General features: G+C 39.5%; 1 protein-coding gene across 4 annotated transcripts in view; it reads left to right on the top strand.

The window, feature by feature from the left end:
* LOC126195042 (probable ATP-dependent RNA helicase spindle-E) overlaps positions 1-22,507 on the top strand; it is a 276,948-nt gene that overhangs the window by 133,536 nt on the left and 120,905 nt on the right. For all 4 annotated transcript variants that reach the window (XM_049933486.1, XM_049933487.1, XM_049933488.1 and 1 more), the window contains exons 14-15: positions 10,081-10,307; positions 14,923-15,069. In XM_049933486.1, coding sequence (XP_049789443.1) covers positions 10,081-10,307; positions 14,923-15,069 — 374 coding nt within the window. The remainder of the gene's footprint in view (positions 1-10,080; positions 10,308-14,922; positions 15,070-22,507) is intronic.

The raw sequence follows: 22,507 nt of genomic DNA on the forward strand, positions 1-22,507 counted from the left end.
CATGTGCGGAGCAAGCTTTCTGTTTGTTGGAGCTCGACAAAAACAAATGTGCTACAGCTGTTCAATGGATGTTTAGAACCAAGTACGATACAAAGCCACCAACAAGGAAGGCCATTTACCACTGGCACAACAAATTCATTATGACAGGTTGCTTGTGCCCGACAAAGAGAAGCGGACATCCCAGTGTGAGTGAATTGAATGTGGAGCAGGTACAAGAGCCATTCATAAGGTGTCCAAAGAAATCGGGGCATCGTGCATCCATTGAACTCGAAATGGCTCCAATGACAGTGTGGAAAGCCTTCGACAGAAGCTGTCTATGAAACTATTCAAATTGGAGTTAGTGTAGAAGCTCGATGACGATGACAAGCATTTTGAGTTTTGTTCGCACTTGCAACAGTTGAATGAGGATGGGGATGGCATTGTTGATTGCTTAATTTTTGGCGACAAAGTCCTTTTTCACACTAATGGGAAAGTGAACAGGCATAATTGTCAAATCTGGGGTACAAAGCATCGACAGGAATGCATCGAATTTGAGCGTGGTTCCCCAAAGGTAAATGTTTTTGCGCCTTGTCGTGTTGAAAGCTGTAAGGGCCATTCTTCTTCGCTGAGAGCACTGTCACTGGATATTCGTATTTGGACATGTTACAGCAATGCCAGTGCCTCAAATGCAATCGGACTGTCTGTTATTTTCAGCAGGATGGGGCTCTACCCCATTTTCATCGTGAAGTTCGTGGATACCTGAACACGGAGCTGCCGCATCGATAGATCGGCCGTGCTACAGAAGGGGATGCTGTTCCATGAAATGGCCCCCCTGATCACCAGATCTCACTCTGTGTGACTTTTTTTCTGTGGGGACACATTAAAGATTTGGTGTACGTACTGCCTCTACCATGTGATGTAGCAGAGCTCTGGGAGAGAATACGGAAAGCGACTGCCACAGTCGACGATGCCATGCTGGGACGGGTATGGCAAGAATTCGATTACCTTATTGACATCTGCCAGGTCACTCACGGTTCTCGTATTGAATGTTTGTAAAAAAAAAACTTTCAGAGTTTCTCTTCAAATTGCTTTATTTATGACATCTGTACAATGTTTAGTTCTTGTGCAATAAATAACTGAAAGAGTTCCCAGACTTTATTTACATCCTGTACGTAAACAATTTTCCTGAATTTACGGCAGCCTACAAGTTTTTGTCAATTTTCGTACCTGTACTGAGGTGACAAAAAGTCATGAGATACCTCCTAAAATCATATTGGACCTCCTTTTGCCCCGCAGAGTGCAGCGTAAGCGGCATGGACTCAACAAGTCGTTAGAAGGCCCCTGCGGACATATTGATCCGTGCTATTTCTATAGCCATGCATGACTGGCATGAAAGAGTGGCTGGTACAGGATTTTGGTATGAACAGACGACTTGATTATGTCCCATAAATATTTGATGGGATTCATGTTGGGTGACCGTGGTGGCAAATCATTTGCTCAAATTATCCAGAATGTTCTTCAGATGAATTGTGAACATTCGTGGCCTTGTGGTGTCATGCATTGTCGTCCATAAAAATTCCATTATTGTTTGAGAATGTGAAATCTGTGAATGGCTGCAAATGGTCTCATGTGGTTCAACTAGAACAGAGGACCCAGTCCATTCCATGTAAACACAACTCACACCATTATGGAGCCACTACCAGCTTGCACAGTGCCTTGTTGCCAACTTGGATCCATGGCTTTGCTGGGTCTCCACCGCACTTGAAACCTACCAACTGAAATCTGGACTCATCTAACCAGGCTATGGTTTTCCTGTCTTCTATAGAGTCCAACTGATATAGTCACGAACCCAGGAGAGGCACTGCAGGTAGTGTCATGGTGTTAGCAAAGGCACTCATCAGCTGTCTACTGTCAGAGTCCATTAATGCCAAATGTCACTGCCCAATGGACATGTTCATTGTAAATCCCACATTGATGTCCGCGGTTATTCCACGCAATGTTAGTGTTGCTTATCCATTAGCAGTGACAGCCCTACACAAATGACACTGTTCTTGGTCATTAAGTTAAGGCCATCGGCCATTGTGTTGCCTGTGGTGATGAGGTAATGCCCGAAATTTGGTATTCTTGGCACACTTTTGACACTATGGATCTTGGAATATTGAATTCCATAACAATTTCCAAAACTGAATGTCCCGTGCATCTAGCTCAAATTATCATACTGCTTTAAAAATCTGTTACTTACTGTTATGTGGCCATAATCACATCGGAAACCTTTTTGCACGAATCACATAAGTGCAATGCACTGCAGTTTTATACCTTGTGTTCATGATACTACTGCCATTTATATATGTGCATATTGCTGTCTCTTGACAACTTTTGTCACTTCAGTGTGTGTATTATTTGAACCAGAAAATTAAATTACTTATTTTTATTTGTAAACCCTTGTCTGCAATTTTTAATAAATGGTTACAAGCAGGAGTCATCCCTGATGCATCTGATGGGGTTTACTGGATTTGGAAATGTATGACAGGCATCTGTTCCAAAATTTCTGACCTGTTGGTTTTCCAATAGACAGCCAGAGTTGCAACTAAAATGGATATTTATGGTGACCAGTTTGCCAAGTAAAATGTCCGTCAAAATGGCATCACAATCTAAAATGAGTTGCTGTCCTACATTACCCAGCACACTGGAGTTATGCAAGTATTTTGTAAAGAATAAGTTCCTCATCTGCAATCAGTCTGGTTTCTAGCTGGGTCAAAATGAATACTACTACTATTACTACTATACTGCCACCTTTAGTTAAAATAAGTGAATGATATCTCTTGCGGTATGTGATTTAACTAAAACATTCATTTTCTTTTTAACATTCTTTCTCCAAACCTTGAATTTTATGGGATACAGGGCCAATCTCGGCCTGCTATTAAATCATTTTAAACACCACAACAATTTGAATTAGTTAAAAATAGATACTTTTCTCTTAAGGAAGTTAGGGCTGGTTTGCTATGGGACTTGGACCTGGGATGATTTATCTAGCATTGCAATAGATGCCTGTTATGCAGATGACCACACACTACTTAAAATACACTGTCTAAAAATTGTGTATTATTCTTTGTTTGAAACTCCTGGGGGGGGGGGGGGTTTCATCACAAATTTACAGAGCTGTGAGGTACTGTGCAGGATATGCTAATACCACACACATGATAGCACAGGTATGCTGTTTTTGCCTAGCTCCATCTGTGAGTGGGACGGTAAAGTGAAAGATTAACAGCGGTACCGAATACCTTGTGGCATGCCCTGTACTGTAGCCTGCAGAGTATATATGTAAATGGAAAAAAAGACTGTTCAAACATTCAACTAAAAAATTAAATTAGATCTCCATTCAAGGCAGACTCAAAAATACCAGGTGAAAGGGAAACAAGTTGTGAAATGTTGCCAGTAGAAATTACCCAAAAACTATTAAGGTAGGATTCTGAAATATATTAGACATTAGAAGGGGAAACTATGTCATGGTAAAGATTCTTTATGATTCTTAGATCTTCAGTTAATACTAGAATAAGATTCTGTTTACAACACTTAAGAATACATATGACAACTGTTCCTTTGTACTATATTCCCATTATGCATATAACTTTTATTTAGAAAACAGAAGTTAATAGGAAAGGTGCAAATGATATTTGTCCATATGAGAAGGGACTTTCAAAATATACTGAACAGTTAATTGAAAATGAGAGAATGAGAAGAAATTCCAAATAGAGTGACAAAGAATTGAAACACACGCTCTCTCTCTTTCTTTTTCTCTAAGTACAGTTGATTTCTTCCCATTTTACTGTGTTTTTGCTTGCAGTGTTGTGTGCCTCACCTGCCTCTTTTATCTATGTTCTACCACCACCTGTCACATATATAACAATGTCTTCTCATTTCATTACCCACTATATACTACCAAACATTTTCTTCCCGCTTTTTGCTTTTAATTTTGTTTTTGATTAATTTTTGCTGTTTTGTAAATGTTTCAACTTACCCATGTATATCTGTTTTCATAAACTACAAAGATTGGAACCTCAATAGTGGCAACTATTTATTTAAAATCTATATCAAATAGATACATGTTTCCAAGTTACATGGTGCTTCGGAGTAGTCACCAGGATTATGTACAACTCATTGCCCTTGATGTGGAAGTCATAGGATCCATAGCAGTAACAGTTTTGTTGATGATTAGTGTAGTGCCATTTATTGCCCAATGAATCTCTGCTACTTCCTTCAGTTTAGGAATCAAATTGAGGTGACAAAAGTCTTAAGTCTGGGAGCATGGTGGGTAGTGGGAGGTACAGCATTTCCCAGTCCCGTCGAGGCAACAAATCCGTCATAACTTGTGCCATGTGCACCTGAGCATTGTCCTGCAAAATGATGGGCAGGTCCTGCAGAAAGCTTCCCTGTTTCTTTCTCTAAGCTGGTTGCAGCCTGCATTCCAAAAATGAACAGCTTAGAGAAAGAAGTGGGAACACTTTCTGTAGGACCCACCCATCATTTTGCAGGTGAACATGTGAGTGCATGTGGCACTACCATCATTTTGCAGGTGAGCATGTGAGTGCATGTGGCACAAGTTGTGACTGATTTGTTCAGTCTGTGGGACTGGGAAATGCTGTACCACCTGCCACACTCCCTGGGCTTAAGCCCTTGTGACTTCAGTTTGATTCCTAAATTGAAGGAAGCACTTCATGACATTAGATTCAGAACTATCACAGAGAATAGTTGGGCAATAGACCACTCCATTCCAACTGTCAACACAACTGGTGCTGCTAAGGATCCTATGACTTCCACATTACTGGCGATGGATTGTACACAATGGTGGTGACTACTTTGAACTACAGTCAGACTTTGAAACATGTATCTATTTTGTATAAATTGAGAATAAATAATTGCCATTGTTGAAGTTCCAACCCTTCTATGTACAAAAATTCAAATGGTATTCAACTTCCTACTGGAACAATGTCTGCCATGTGAATCAAGTGAATTTTTCACCTAATTATGTAAGAAAAGTACCTGCACTTAAAAACATTAAATTCATGTATTTTAATTATTTTGTATCAGTATTAGTTGTGGTCTGGATGTTGTAATATGGGATAAAATACACTGTTAGCTATTAAAATTGCAACACCATGAAGACGGCATGCAGTAAACATCTAATTGATATCAAGTGTACTAGATTCTATGATATGCAGATGATTATAATTTCAGCATAACCACACAAATTAGGTAAGAGTGATGCTTCTACAGTCTGTATGTAGGGATAGACTATGCAACAGATTTCTTGTTAGAAATGTTGGAAAGTTGTTTGTTTGTTAGTAAATTGTGTTAAGCCTTAGGTAAGTAGGAGAAATTTCTGCCAGCATGTGTCAGAATTCAACAGTGATTGGGTTGTGGCCCCTGAAGACTGCTGTTCATTGTTCTGTGATATGGCTGTTTACATTGGTCAGGCCCCCACAACTGTAATGCAGATATGAAATCAATGAGTTTATGAGGGCTGTACTCAACACTTTGCGGAATCTAAATGGCCCCATGTGATAAGCACCTAATATGATGCACAGGATTATTCCCAGTAAAAGCACAGATATTTTGGTGGATCGTAAGATGATCATTTAGTCATATTTGGTACATGGATACTTATGTGTTTTACCATTAAAACTATCAAACAGCACTGTCCTAACTCTAAACTGTCATTACTTCCCTAGGCATGGTAGCAAAGAGAAATCGAGAAGAACGCCAAGCCAGATTTCATTTGTCTGTTTCATATGGTCCAGCACCATTGTAATGGTACAATTTGCTGGTATTATTTGTTAAAGCTGGTGGCTGTATCCAATCTTCAAGGTCTCCATGACATTATCTTTCAAGAAGACAACCTATTCGTATACAGAGGATGTTTAATTGTTGTTCTTTGCATCGTGTTGTCCACATCTTTTACCCACTGGAAACATCCGGTATTTGTTACTAAGACATTTACATACCATCACTCACCAGCTACTGCAGTTGATCAACTTAAGTATTGATGTTTGTGTATCTGCCATCCGAGCTCCATTTGGTCAGTGCCCAGTTGTGTTAGAGCCACTGTTGATGCCAGAGTGGCAGTTCTTTGTACTACATACCTTATATAACCCAAATCATTTACTGAAGGGACAATGAGTGCCTTCATAGAAAAACGTTAGTGGCTGCGTACGGAACTGTGATCGTACCCAGGCATACACCTCTTCGTCTGAAGCAAATCGAAGGCCATGAATGTGTGTCTTCATCAGGGCTCCAAAAATGTGTAAGTCTCATAGGGAGAAATTGGGACTGTATGGAGGATGTGTAACGGCTTCCCTGTGAAACTTCTCCAGCCAAGTTGAAATAACCATGGCAACTTGTGGGTAGGCATTATCCTGCAGTGGAATGATACCATCTATCAATATTTATGGTGTTTGGACTTGATGGTACATTTTAGTTTTTGCGAAGTGTCCATGTACCCCTGTGCTTTAATTGTGGTGCTGTACTCCAGAAAGTCAATGAGCAGCAGGCCCTGCAATCAAAGAAAAGATCATCATGATTTTCCGGGAGCTGGCATGCACAGCTTTGGGTTTTTTCATTGTGTGTGTGTGTGTGTGGAGGGGGGGGGGGTGTTGAATATGTGTGCTTCCAATTTTAGCTCTGGCACCTGCTCTCCAGCTCAAAATGATGACGCCATGTTTCATCTCCCATGACAACACGGGGAGATGATATTCTTCATCACGATACCGTTCCAGATGCTGCAGTGCTGAGAGATTCTCTCCCACTTCTGCTCCTCCGCCATGTTCTGGGGAACCCATGTCCAAAGATTTTCCAGAACTTTAGTTGCTCTGTCGTGATGGTGTGAGCAGTACTGTGATTGATACCCAAGATGAGCTGAATGACTTCCACCATCCAACATTGGTCATTTCTGCTGGCAGCATTCACCACAGAAGGGATAATGACACACTGAGCCTGTTCTGGCCGACTGCTAACTTTCAATTAAATATGACCTCGAAATCGTTTATTCCATGCAAACGCAAGTGCACATGGTATACTGTGTTTGCCACACGCAGCAGACATTTGGGAATGAATTTCACTTCCTGTCACTTTTTCCACAGTTAAGAACCTTACTATACCTTGCTTTTCCTCTTTCTCGGCATCCATAGTGAATTTGGATGCGCACACAACTTGCCGACCTCACATCGAGCACGTTGAACAGGCAGATGGCACATGGTTCCCAATACAGGACGCTTCTGTATACACATTTACCTGCATTACCAACATCCATGCCCTGCTCATCATGTAGTCTATTTTTCATTTGATAGCTTCTTATAATTTTATCTAGTATTCTTCCTACCTTGCGGAAGCGACGAAAAAAGTATGGAAAATTTAAAGGAACATGAAATCTCCAAGATTCATGTTTTACTGAAGCTTGAAACCTAATGTGGACTTCAATGTGAGATTCTTTTAATAGCTTCCACAACAAAATTGTGTGTTGAAATGTAACAGAAAATCCAAAGCAATTCTGCTCTAATTGCATGATACCAATAGTAATGTTATCAAAGGCAGAATCATTAAAGCAGAGTTGTTACACACAGTTTTCTGAAATTCCTTTGCCCAAGAGGACGTAGTAAATGTTACAGAATTCTGTCAAGAACAGCTGACTCATAAGTAAATATCACTAGTGTAGTGAAGCAGCTTAAATCAATTAATAAAGGGAAGTCTTCTAGTCTAGTTCAGTTCCTTTTGGAGTGTACTGATACAATAGCCATGTACTTGACAATCATATACAACTGCTTGCTCACTAAAAGATCCATACTAAATGAATGGAAAGTTGTACAGGTCCCACTAGTTCTATAGAGAGGAAATGGAATAATCCGTTGAATTACATACCCATATCAGTTTGCTGTAAAATTTTGGAATATATTGTGTCCAAACATAATGAATTAACTTTGAAGGTACTTTTATCTATTCACACTTAATCAGTATGTTTTCAGAAAATATCATCCTTGGAACACAACTAACTTGCATAGGGGAAAGAGTGTTGTGGATATGATAAGTGAGTTGGGTGGCTATCGAGAGGGGAGCTTAACCTGATTCCATACTTCTAGATTTCCGGAAGGTGTTTGACCCCATTCCTCACAACACACTTCTAATTAAATTACATGTCTATGGAGCATCACGTTAGTTGTGCAACTGCATTCATGTTTTCCTGTTGGAAAGATCACAGCATGTAGTAATCAGCAGAAAATCATGGAGTAAAACAGAAGCAATATATTGCGTTATCCAAGGAAAAGTTATAGGACATCTACCGTTCCTAATCTATATAAAGTATTTAGGAGAAAATCTGAGTGGCTGTCTTAGAGTGTAAAGTCATTAGAAGTTCAAAAACCAATTGCAAAATGTCTTAGGTGTGTTATCTGTATGGTGCAAAATGTGTAGCTGTTTCTTGAATGAGGAAAAGAGTGAGGACATCCGCATAGCACAAAAAGATATCCATTAAATTTCAGTTACATGATAAATCACTCAATTTTTGAGGCTGTCAATCCAACTAAATACCTAGGAATTACAAATAACTTCAGTTGGAATGATCACATAGCTAATGTTGGGGGAAGGCAGATCAAAGACTGTGTTTTGTTGGCAGAACACTTAGAAGGCACAGTAGGTCTAGTAAAGAGACTGCATACACTATGCTTGTCCATCTCCTGCTAGAGTACTGCTGTGAAGTATAGGATCCTTATCAGACAGAATTGATTGGGGGGGGGGGGGGATGATGACAGTTTAAAAGTACAAAGAAGGAAAGCTCATTTTGTATTAATGGGAAATATAGGAGGGAGTGTCGCAGATATGGTAAGTGAGTTGGGCAATCATTAAAACAAAGGCATTTTTCATTTTGACAAGTTCTTTGCAAGCAATATCAATCACCAAATTTCTCCTCTGAATGTGAAAACATTTTAGGGTTTCCATCCTATGTATAGAGAAGTGGTCATCATAATAAAATAAGAGAAATCAGAGCTAGTACAGAAAGATTTGAGTTATTTGTCCCACACACTTTAGAGATTGGAACAGTAGAGAAATAGTCTGAAGGTGACTCAAAGAACCCGCTGCCTTGCAGTTAAGTGTGAATTGCAGAATAGTTATATAGATTTATATGTAGATAATGTATATACATGACAAGCAAAATTTTAACAACATAAGGGAAAGGGTAGATTGCTATTCACTGTAACAACTGTAAGTTGCTGACATGCACAATGAAAAGATTATTAAGATTTAGCTTTTGGCCAAAGCCTTCTTCAGAGAAGAAAACATATGCACACATTCATTTGCACAAGGTGTGTGTGTGTGTGTGTGTGGGCGCGCGCGCGCGCTTTTCTGAAAAAGGCTTTGGCAAAAGCTAGATTGTAACAGTCTCTTTTCATTATGCATATCTGCAATTGAGTGTGTCATATTTATGGTGAGTTTGTTACTGATATTCCAAAGTGTAGTTTTCATTGTTTGATGAGCAACATTTTACTTGATATCCTTCCAGTTGTTGCAATTTTAATGGGTAGCAGTGTACTTTGATGTGTCTCTCCCCTTTTATCCGCGCCACACATAGAGTTTTTATCTAATTATTCATTTGTTTCTTACTGTGAATGTTAATCAAATTGTTATGCAGAGTGTTGTGAATTTGAAGTATGTTTCTAGAACAGTGCTGTGGTAATTTGTAGAAATAATTTAGGAGTAAAGGAGACCACACTCCAAATAGCAGTAGCGTGAGTCGTCGCCTGGCACACGTGTGAGAGAGAGAGAGAGAGAGAGAGAGAGAGAGAGAAAACTTGTTAGCTATGAGAATATATCCTTTGTCGAGCTGTCCCCCCCCCCCCTCTCCCCTCTCTCCCTGTACATTGTGTGCAGCTGGCAGCACAAGCACAATGTAGGGGCACAAATGTGTGTGTGCCACTCAACAACTCAACATTTTTGCTATTCAGTGAGTGGCCTCCTTTATTCCTAAATTAATAACATTCTGCCAGAACTTTCCTAATAATTTATACTGCTGTGATAGTTTTGGGAGTCATTCATTGTTCTTTCCTCTTACTGTAGATAGTCATGGCTGGAGCGTTCTATCCCAACTACTTTGTGCGCAGTGCCCAAGGGGGACAAGTAGATGAACGTGAAGCTGTTAAAGAATTGGCTGGACACAATCCCTACAATTCAGTTTTTCTTCAAGGCATGCCCATGGGTCAACCTGGTATTTTGTATGTACGAAGCATCAAAGAAGCACTGAAAACATGTGCAAAGGACATGAAGGTGTCTTTTGATGGGTCGACGTGAGTAAGATAATATTTCTGTGGTTAATAATTCATCATTTTTAAAGAATTTTAATGAAGAGATTAATAACAAGAGTAAGGTTGTGTTTAGAACCATATTATTTATGAATTCTTATGTTTCACTCATGGAAGTCTAGTCATTTTGTGTTTGTACCTTATGTGATGGGGAAGCTAAAAATTTAATATATTTATTGACATAAAATGCAGCGATTGTGATAGTGGAGACAGTAAGGTGCTCCTATTGCCCCAGAGATGCGTTACAAGCAACAAATGACACTTAGCAGTACCAGACATAATCCAAGTTTTAGCTAAGGTATGTTATTCATCCCAACTTGAAAGAACTGTAGGACTCAGACATGTGCCATTCTTTTTTGCCTTGGAATGATTGTTATGATATTCTGATATGTAATAAGAAATGTCAACAAATTAGTCAAGAAGAGATCTGTTGTAAAGTTTGAGTAACATCCAGTGGCACTTGGTTACCTAGCAGGGTATCATTTGTGCAGATGGAAGAGAGTGTACAGTTTGTGAGACTCCAGTCACTCCTGTTTCATTTATGTTGCTGTTTCCTTTGTTTCACATTTATGACATTCTTCCCACTGGTCCTACTTCCTCATAGATATTTTTGGTATTTCCTTTCTATACCTCTCTGTATGTGTGTCCACATCTCTCTGCATCTTTGCTTGCTGAGCAGTTTCCCTCTCCCATTTCACAAATTTGCCTTCTCACAAACATGTTCATTCCTTTGTAATTCCTTTCTACTTACTATCTGATCCAGTACACACTACTTTGTATTCCAGTCACTGTGACATTTTAATGTAACTATTTTGAGGCAATCAGTGAATGTACAAAATGTTTAGATGTAACTAACAAAAATAATGAAAAGTCTTCATGTAACAGTTATTAGTTACTGGGAAAGAAACAAGAGTAGCACCATTACAAGTGTAATAATGTGTGGTCAAGATTGAGGCATGGCCATATGTAACTGAAGCAACTGAAACTGTTTCAGAGAAAAATAATCAGTATTCTTGAAGTGCTGAACAATACAGAGGTCAAATAATGAATGAAAGGCCACCAAGGAAGAAGCTTTATATCTTGAAAGCTCTATTGTTCAAGGACAAGATGTAATAACATCAGCCTGGCAGTGAGTGGCCATGTTATTAATAAAAAATGCAATTTGTAATGTAATCTTCTTTTAGGTCAACGTATTTCATCCAGTGTTGTTCTAGTGAACAGCTTCCATTCCTTAAATGTGTGATGATGCCGCTTTCCTTAAGTTGGAATTGTATTTTGAGAGTGCTGATTATTTATGGTTGATACAGCATGTCTTTTAGCAACATGTGCCAAATCATTTAAATAAAATTTTTTATAAATTGTTGGTTGATGGCTCTGTTTCTGGCATTAGATGGTTATGCCTGTTGCAGTTTAATTAGTTGATGAGCTGTTATTCAGTTATAATTATAGTTTGGTCCAAAATCGTGTAATTTCTCAAGTGAGTTTGGGTTAATTTTAACACTAAGATTTATACGTCTGAAAAAAATCTGAAATGTGCCGTTCATTTATTTCTATGTGTGTGTAGTTTCCACCACTTTCTACTATTAAATCGCAATCTCATTTTATTTTGCACATGGCTCTTACTGCTTTTATTAATATTCCTACAAGTGACTAAAAGCTTTACTCCATGTGCAAATATTGTTCTAAGGCTACTGATATCGACATGGTGTACCATTTTGAATGTTGAATTTTACTGTTTATGGTATCTGTGGATGGTTTCCTGTTCACTGTTTCATTCACTGATAACAGAGTTGCACAGGGGCCTACTTTATAGAGTTCATTTGTGTGAAAAAAGATCATGTGGTTAGTATTAGGTACTGTGGCTTTCAGAGCATAGTGCAGATCTTGAATTAATAGTAAATGGACAGTTAGTAAAAAAGCAACTGCATGCTTATAACTATTCAGTCCATGGAGGAATCATTTGTGCAATGGCAAGTCCACATGTGAAGCTTTTTAGACTCATATCAATTTGTATGTGTTGAAAACAAGACTTACTTATAATTGAAAACAAGACTTAATAATAACCTATTTCTACATCTATACTCTGCAAGCTATCATATGTACACTATATGATCAAAAGTATCAGGACACCCCCCAAAACATGCGTTTTTCATATTAGGTGCACTGTGCTTCCACCTACTGCCAGGTACTCCATTTCAGCGACCTCAGTAGTCATTAGACATCGTGAGAGAGCAGAATGGGGCACTCCGCGGAACTCACAGACTTCGAATGTGGTCAAGCGATTGGGTGTCACTTGCATCATATGTCTGTACACAAGATTTCCACACTCCTAAACATCCCTAGGTCCACTGTTTCTGATGTGACAATGAAGTGGAAATGTGAACGGACACATACAGCACAAAAGTGTACAGGCCGACCTTGCCTGTTGACTGACAGAGACCCTGACAGTTGAAGAGGGTCGTAATGTGTAATAGGCAGACATCTATCCAGACCGTCGCACAGGAATTCCAAACTGCATCAGGATCCACTGCAAGTACTATGACAGTCAGGTGGGAGGTGAGAAAACCTCGGTTTTATGGTCGAGCGACTGCTCGTAAGCCACACATCACGTGGATAAATGGCAAGCGACGCCTCGCTTGATGTAAGGAGCATAAACGTGGGATGATTGAACAGTGGAAAAACATTGTGTGGAGTGACGAATCATGGTACACAATGTGGCGATCCGAAGGTAGGGTGTGGGTATGGCGAATAATGCCCGGTGAACGTCATCTGCCAAGAATATGTAGTGCCAACAGTAAAATTCGGAGGCGATGGTGTTATGGTGTGGTCATGTTTTTCATGGAGGAGGCTTGTACACCTTGTTGTTTTGCATGGCACTATCACAGCGTAGGCCTAAGTTGCCTTCTTCCTTCCCATTGTTGGAGAGCAATTCGGGGATGGTGATTGCATCTTTCAACACGATTGAGCACCTGTTCATAAAGCATGATCTTTGGTGGAGTGGTTACACGACAGTAACATCCCTGTAATGGACTGGCCTGCATAGAGCCCTGACCTGAATCCTATAGAACACCTTTGGAATGTTTTGGGACATACCTCTCCTCACCACAGCACTCCGTGAAGAATAGGCTGCCATTCCCCAAGAAACCTTCCAGCACCTGATTGAATGTATGCCTGCAAGAAAGGAAGCTGTCATCAAGGCTAAGGGTGAGCCAACACAATACTGAATTCCAGCATTACCAATGGAGGGCGCCACAAACTTGTAAGTCATTTTCAGCCAGGTGCCCAGATACTTTAGATCACATAGTGTATGTGGCAAAGGGTATACAACTACCTGTTTTATACCTTCCCCTCCCCTGCACATTTGCTGTTTGTGGTGGGTGCGTGGGAAAAGAGACTGTTTGCTGTCACTGCCTAAGAATAAAAATCTGTAATTTTAGCATCGTTGTCGTCACACGAGATGTGTGTCAAATCAAACAGCAGGTTTCTATAGTCTCTTGGAAAGTGGACCCTCAGAATTTTGTGACTAAGGTGTTCCATAGTGCACAACAGATTTCATAGTGTCGCGCACTGCATTTTGTTGAGTGTATTTATGACATGCTCATGCCGAGTAAATGAACATTTGATGAGCATTGCAGCTCTTCTTTAAATCTTTTCTCTATCTTCAATTCATCTAAGCCAGTACAAGTCTGAGACAGACAGACCAACAATCAATATTCAGGAAATGGTCGAATAAGGGCTTTGTGAGCAACTGCCTGCTGTTAAATTTTTCAAATCAAGGAATTAGTGATTGACATACAAAGATTGACCATATTATTTACAAATGTGCTGGGATTGTTGTGAAAGTAAGGAAACTATTTCACATCAACTGATCATGGCTTCTGTCTATTTATGTTATGGCTAGTAGAGGTACAGGGTGACCTCCACCACGCGCCATACAGTGGCTTGCAGAGTATGTTTGTGGATGTGGATGTAGATGTAGATATTGGGAAGAGCATCTCTCCAATGAAATAGTTGATGGTTGTCTGTGTGTGTATGGGCGGAAGGAGAGGCTGCTTACAAAAGGTTGTGTCAGTTATGTATCTAAGTGAAATTGTATTTCATATGTTCAGATTCTTTGGTTCCAAAATTGTACAAATGCACAAAGTGTCAAAAACTCCAACTGATTTGGCTAACAGTAATGAGCCATGAATGCCATTGGAAGCTTTAAATTTTAGATAGTTTTCCATGAAGTAAAAAGTATTACCTATAATTGCCAATCACATGTTGGCCTTCAGGGAATGCAAACAATAAAATATAGCTCATTAGAAATAAGTAAATGAATACTGCAAGTAATTACAGCAGCTGTATTTGGTTCCAGTAACAGAAGCCTAGTCAGAATTTTATTTAATAAATATGGGAAATTACATCAAATGCAGACTTCAATATCATCTCTCAAATACTTGCATGTGACAATATAGTCTGCATCAACATTCAGTTGCACTTATATTCACTCTCTAGCCTAAAGTTGACATATTATTATGTGATTCTGAGTGTATGAACTAAAATGACTTCTAGCAGTTTCTAAAAATAATTACATTTGCTGTTTCTTTATACTACACAGGAAAGTATATATTGAATTTGGACAAACTTTCAATGAACGGGATGACCGTAACTTGGATGCAACTATACCAGGAAAAGTTTCCATGGCCGTATACAGAGCAGTAAAACTTCGCCAATTAAAAATACCAGTTATACTTAACTTGATGCTGTAAGTACTGCTATTGTAACTTATGATAACTGCAAAATTTTTAAATAGATCATGACTTTAATTTTGTCACATTTATATAATTGCCAGAGCCATATTGCTTTATTGATTGTCTCAGCCACTGAGAAGGAGTGATATGAGACCTTTTTTTATGCAAGTAATACTTTATTCGGTCCTTCTTCAACGTGGAGAAAGTGTATTATACCATTTTCAGATGTGTCATATGCCCTCTACACAAATAAAGATTTCATGGGCATCTCCCCATATTGTTAAAGCCCTTCATTGCTAAGTGGTACTTCTGCCATTGAGCTCATGACACGTTGTGGCCAATACTCTCTCCATGTGCATTTCTTTCTTCTGTCTCATCCATTATTCTTCTGAATTACTGACTCTTAAAATATTGAAAAACTGGGCTAATATCAGTTTGTTTTAAATGTTCTGTAGGGGGAAGAAGAAAGAAACTGAATAGTATATATTCAGATTGTTGTCATTTTTTTTTAGTTTACCAGCACTTCAGATGAGGGATGTTTCAAATTTTAAATCCTTGGTGAGGTTCTGGGATGTTATTTGTGTAAAGACAGCCTCGCCTGCGTAATTTTAAATGTATTGTCTGTAGGTGCTCGGCATTTTAAAAGTCTCTGTGGCAAGAACTGAGATTTCAGTCGAACCAGTATACCCACTTTTTCTAGTATATTAATTATGTCATAATGTGAATATGGTTGCATAGTATACAGATCTCTTAGACACTCCCATATAAATAGTTTAAATGTTACCCACCATGCAGCCATTAGACTTTCCACAGGGGCTTACCAAAACAATCCTGTACCTAGTCTTTGTGCTGAGGCTGGTGAGCTGTCATTTATTATGCAGCAGCCAGCTACACGTGGTTTGACATGCATGTAAAATAGAGTCTACACCAGAATCCGCACTATAGCTACACATTCTATACAGTGTTGGTTCAGCAACAACTGTCTTTTCCGCATGAACAAAAAAATAAGTGGAGGAACTTGATGCAGCTAACATTTCAGTTCTTATACACAGATGAAGTAAATAACCAGCATGGATGACTGTTAATCCAAGACTAAACTTGGTGATGGTAAGTGCAAGGTGATAAACACCCACCCATAACTCCTGGCAGGGGAATTCTGGTACTTATTGCTATGTCCTCTTACGGAATGTTGTATCCTATGTAACACAGTGTCGCTGTGAAACACTATGGAAGGAAGTGGCTGACAAGAAGTTGTAGTCAGTGAAGCCAACAATTTGACCATTGAACCCATCTTTCCAGCACCAAAGCAGGGACAAAGTGGTCACCACTAGCCATTGAAGAACATTTATTCTGTCCAACAAGAAGACCCAAAGAAATACATACCAATTGGGGTAGCAATCACAGTGCACATTTTAAATTCCAGTATATTATATGTTGACAAGATGGAAACTTTGGCCTGACTTTAATTTTAGATGATAATGAGATGCTTATAAGTAAATTGTTAAATTTTTCTGTGATATTAGTGCCTTTTCCCAGTTTGTGCAGAGATTTTAACTTGTGGCTGGTTTTGTCTTATTAATTAATCAGTCAACCATACGTACCTATATCTGCATCATTACTCTGTATTTCATAATTACATGCCTGACAGAGGGTTCATTGAACCACCTTTAGACTATTTCTGTACCGATTCACTTTCCAACAGATTGCAGGAAAAATGAACACTTAAATCTTTCTGTACGAGTTCTGATTTCTCTTACTTTATTATGATGACCATTACTTCTTATGCAGGTTTTTGCATTTGGAGGAGATAGTTGATGATTGAAATTGCATAAAAAAAAACTCGCCAAAATTAAAAATGTCTTGGTTTTAATGATTTCCACCTCAATTTGCTTATCATATCCGTTTTGCAGTCTTCCCTATTTCACGATATGCAAAACAAGCTGCACTTGTTTAGACTTTTTCAATGCCCTCCATCAATCTTATCGGGGAAGGATCCCACACTGCAAAGCAGTACTCTAGCAGAGGATGGACGTAGTGTTGTCAGTCTCTTTAATAGACATGTTGTGTCTTCTAACTGTTCTATTAATAAAATGTAGTCTTTGGTTTACCTTGTCCACAATATTATCTTTGTGATTGCTAAAATTTAAAATTTAAGTTTTTTGTAGTTTTAATCCTAGGTATTTTGTTGAATTTTAATTTGTGTAATTTATTGTGTAACTAAAATTAAATGGATTTCTTTTTGTATGCATTTGGATGACCTCACACTTTTTCTTATTCAGAGACAGCTGTCACTTTTTGCAACATACAGATAATATGTCTAAGTCATTTTACAATTGGTTTTGATCTTCTGGTGACTTAACTAGATAGTAAATGACAGTATCATCTGCAGCCAATCTAAGAGGGGCTGTTCAGATTGTCTCCTAAAACATTTATATAGATAAAGACCTTTCCAAAAGGAAATTATGAATCCAATTTCACAACTGAGATGATACGTCATAGGCACACAATTTCATTAGATGTTGCTTGTGAGGAACTTTGGCAAAAACCTTCTGGAAATTTAAAAATATGGGCTCAATTTGACATTCCTTGTCAGTAGAACTCATTACTTCATGCATATAAAGATCTAGTTGTGTTTCACAAGAACGATATTTTCTGAATCCGTGGTGGCTATTTGTCAATGGTGGGACCTGTGCAATGTTCCAGTTTTTAGGTATGTATCATTTGTTGAGTGAGCAGTTGTATATGACTGTTAAGTATGGAGGTATTGTATCAGCGTATTCGGAAAGAAACCAACTTTTTTCTGGACCGCAGACCTTGTTTTTATTCAGTGATCTAACCTGCTTTGCTACATTGAGGATATCTGTGTTTAAGATATTCATATTGGTTGTTCTTGATTCGAATGCTGGAATATTTACTTCATTTCCTTTGGTGAAGGGATCTGGAAAACTGTGTTTAATAACTCTGGTTTAGTGGCACTGTCATCAGTAACATTACTATTGGTTTCTCACAATGAAGGTAGTGATTGTGTCTTGTTGCTGTTGTACTTTACATAAAACCAGAATATCTTTGAGTTTCCTGCAAGATTTTGAGACAGAGTTTTGTTGTGGAAACTATTAACATGTTGAGGACTTGGCCGCTAGGGTTAATTCATTTTGATGCTACTGTGTATTTTCTGTTGTTCTGAATTTTGTGTAGCAGGTTCTACTGCACAGAACTTAGATCAATTTACTGCATTTGAAACGTGGATCTTTTTTCTATGAAATGCTGCAAAGAAACACAGACTTACATCAGTGACAATTTTTCTATGTTAAAAGGAAAATGTGTTGTTTTCAGAAAAACAACATAATTGTTTTCATCTTTAATTTCCTAAATGTAGAAAAGATTAGAATTTTTTGGTCTAAAAATAAAACTGTTTGAAAATTTTGTTTTCTGTACTGAAAATGTGGTTTAGTGTGAAAAATTTCAAATCATTCTCGAAAACGAAGTCCTCCATCACTTTCAATATTATCTGATATCTCTCCTTGCCACTTAGCCAGATCTTGCCTCACTTCTTTCCACACAAACTTTGCATCTTCTCTGAAGCTATTTTGACTTTTCTGAAGCTGAAATTAATTTAGGAAACTGTCTTTCACTGAGTCTATTGAGAGGTAAAATGTTTTAGGTAGAGTGTGATTCAACAAAGCCACCTTTGTTCAGCAAAACCTCTGCCAATTCAAAAATGAACTCAGCAAGATGTTTATTAGGAGGCCTCGGCTTTTTATATAAAAAAATATGAATTTACAACCATTATCATGGAAAGATGAAGGGAAAAAAACTTTCTTCTACCACTTTGTTTCCTCTCAAAAGTGTTGTAGCCTGATAGCTGGTTGCTGTGGTCCACATGAGCCTTGTTTTTATTGTAATAAAAAATACAGTCTGCTTCATCTTCTCTGTGATTCATAACTTCATTCTGACATTGACATTAATTGCTGTCATTTTGTTTTTGTTGTCTATACTGTTCACTGAGTTTTACAGTGTTTCACTTGTGCCAGACTGAATGTGGCCTCAATTTACCTGTTGCATTTATCTTGTCAGTGGTTGTTCTGGGCATAGTGGTTTGTCACGTGTTTTACCACCTACAGTAATTCTTAATCAAATAAGTAAGTGAAACTATCAGATACAGAAGAGTTCTGCTTAACTTGAATTTAAATTCCACACAATTCTTCAGAAACTGGAAGTTGTGGAACAGTGGGTCCTCATCGGTGTGTCCCCATCTGTCCACTGCCCAGTCAAAAGAGGCAGATTGGTAGCTAGAGACAGCATCAACATAAGCAGCTTCATCTTGAGAGTTCGCTGACACTTCACCATCTGAAATGCCTTCTTCTTCTATAGCGTAAATTGTAAAAACTAGCTTTCTGGTGTACAGTAGACAATATGTACACTTACAGAAAAAAATGTGATGAAACAAATAGCTTCCATCACTGCTTTCAAAACTAGAAATTTGTTCATCAAGCTCAGAATTGCTGTTGTTCAACAAAGACTCTTGCTTCATCACATGAGGCCATCTTGAAAACAGACACACAAAGCACGAAGCTGACAACATAGACAACAATCAAGACCCTTTGCTCAGTTTATGACCTTGTGAGGTGCTGTGCATAGCAACAGGATAAATTGGAATGCTGCAATGAAAGTAAAATTCCTTTCCCGCTGATATGAGTGACAGTTGCTACCAATTTTTTTTCTTTTGGTAGTGCAAGCATCACAGAGTACCTTTATAGAGATGACAGAAGTGAAACAAATGTTGTGATATGTTTGCAGACCTGAGAAATGGCCAACATAGGTCCTAGGTCGGACAGCTTTTTGGAGTAAATCTGTCCAACATAGGAGCAATGTCACTTGTCTCCAATGTGTTAAAAGCATCTCACATTGAAGATCATGCTAAATTTTGAGCTTCTGTAAAACTTTGCCAATCTTGGTGAATTTTTCATAGCTGAAGTGCTTTTCCTTTCCCCCTCCATTGGGGAACATTCTTGGAATGTTTTTGGGAATATGTTCTGCATTTTCAGCAGCATGACATCTGAACAGTGTCTCCAGTGTTTTTTGTTCCTTTTTTTTCTTTCTTCATTCCCCTTCTCCTATCCATCCTCCACTTTGGCATTTGAGGTTCCTCTTTTTCTTCTTCCTCCCTGTGGACTCCTGAAGGTCGGCCGATGTGGCTGATGTGTAACAGCTGACTGTGTAACATACAATTCACAGCCCTGGGTCGACAGGTAGGGTTCGCACATACCCTGTGGTACAGGCCAGGCCTAGGGAGGGGTGATTGCGTGAGTTGTTACCTTCCCAAATTTCCAGTTGTTCCCTTTTTCAGGTATTCAGAAGGTGTGACCTGAGGTGTTTCCTGAGGTGTGAACAATCACCTAAGGTGGGTGCAGCCCCCAGTTGGAAGGAGCGTACCTCTCTGATCAGGATGACATTGCAGTCTGTCGGGTGATGAAAAAGGTAGATGCATCCTTAGTGTCCACACGTACACTCTTTTCCCATTTGATAGAGTAGTGCTTCCATCGAAGATCAAAGCAGCCTATGAAGTTATCACAGTCTGACCATATATTCCGAACCCAATGCGCTGCTACCAGTGTCATTGTTACAACCACACTCGAATGTCTTGTTGACACCTGGCCTAATATGTATAGATGCTCACAAGGGTGATGGTCCACTTCTTTCTCCCTACTGTATCAATTGCAATGGCTGCCATGCTGTCTCCTCCCAAGATCGTCCCATGTATTTCATTGAGCGATCCACCCAGGATATACAAGTGAAGGAAATAGTGACTTACCCTGTCACTTGCAAGTTGTTGGCTAGTCTGAAACCCTGGATTTTGCCATCTGATACTATTCTTGCTCCATCTTTCTCCACAAATGAGATGACCATGCAGACATGTGACCTCAAATTCAGCACCATGGTTGTAAAATCACCCAGTGTCATGGCAGCCTCCCGGTTATCTCCTCCAGCTGTGCAACAAGCCACCAAACTTCTGCCTCACGGGGTGAAGTCACCTTCTACGCAACCGGCAGGCCAAAAAGGACAGAGGGAATACTTCCACGGAGACTTTTTACGTCCCTGCAAACAACAATCATCTGAATTGTCATCTGCCATGTGCAAAGGCTGCAAGAAATCAAGCAAAGGCAAATGATCCTCTCTTTTGCCAACTCGGAGATCCTCTTCAATGGCGTCGCCACTTGATACCGTCACCCAGCCTACCTCTGTGATGCCGGTGCGGTGCGCACTGCCAACCTCAATGAGGGGACACCCCTTAATTTTTTCCTTTCTTCTTTTCCTCGTTATGACTCTACTCCAATGGAACGTTGCCAGCCTTAGGTCCAATGAATAGTAAATACGGCTGCTCTTGAAATCGCAGCATCCACTTGTTCTTTGCCTCCAGGAAACACAATTGCGTCCTCATGACCACTTTGACCTTCCCTCTGAAGATGGCATTCCACTTCATGGGGAAGTCATGCTGCCCATCCAGGATGACATTCATAGTCAAACCATCTCCCTGACTACCCGGCTTCAAGCTGTTGCAGTCTGCATTTTCCTTCCTCATTTGACCTTTTCCTGTTGTACTGTTTACATCCCTCCACCATTCGGTGTCACCAGGGCAGACTTCCTCCAGCTTATTGGGTAACTCCCTCACCCCTTTCTGCTGCCTGGTGGCTTAAATGGCATCTCCCCCTTTGGGGTCCTCCCAGAACCTATGTGAGAAGTGCTCTCTTGGCTGACTGTCTCAGTCAACTTAACCTCATTTGCCTTAACACAGGAGTACCCACTTTCCTTTCAGACTCCACATACACCTATTCCCATTTGTACCTCTCCTTCTACACTGCCCAGCTTGCCTGTCATCTTGAGTGGTCTGTTCTCTCTGACACATACTCGAGCAATCGTTTCCTGTGTGATATCTATTTGCTGCCTCCTATCCCACATATGTGCAAAACCAAATGGCAGTTTTTTAAGGCTGACCAGAGGCCTTACTCCTCCACGACGACCTTCCACGAAGACTATTTCCCCAGTTTTGATGACCAGGTAGAATACCTTACGAACTTTATCTTTATCACTGCAGAACATTTCATTCCTCGCACTTCATCTTTACCACAATGTGTCCTGGTCCCTTGGTGGACTGAGGTGTGCCATGACACAATTTGCGTGCGGAGACGTAATCTCCGCCTTTTTAACGATCATCCTACAATGGCAAACTGCGTTCGTTACAAACAGTTACATGAGCAGTGTCTTCACATTCTTCAGGATAGCAAAAAAGCTAGCTGAATTTCATGTAATAGTGCTTATAAAAGTTCCACTCTCTTCTGTCGTGTGGACCAACCTGTGAATGCTCTCCGAGACCAAGGTCCATTCCCCAATTTCCGGCCTGACCGAAGCATATGATAGCATAGTGGACCCTATTGCTATCTCCAATGCCTTGGG

This window comes from Schistocerca nitens, chromosome 7 (genome assembly GCF_023898315.1).
Source record: "Schistocerca nitens isolate TAMUIC-IGC-003100 chromosome 7, iqSchNite1.1, whole genome shotgun sequence".
NCBI lineage: Eukaryota > Metazoa > Arthropoda > Insecta > Orthoptera > Acrididae > Schistocerca > Schistocerca nitens.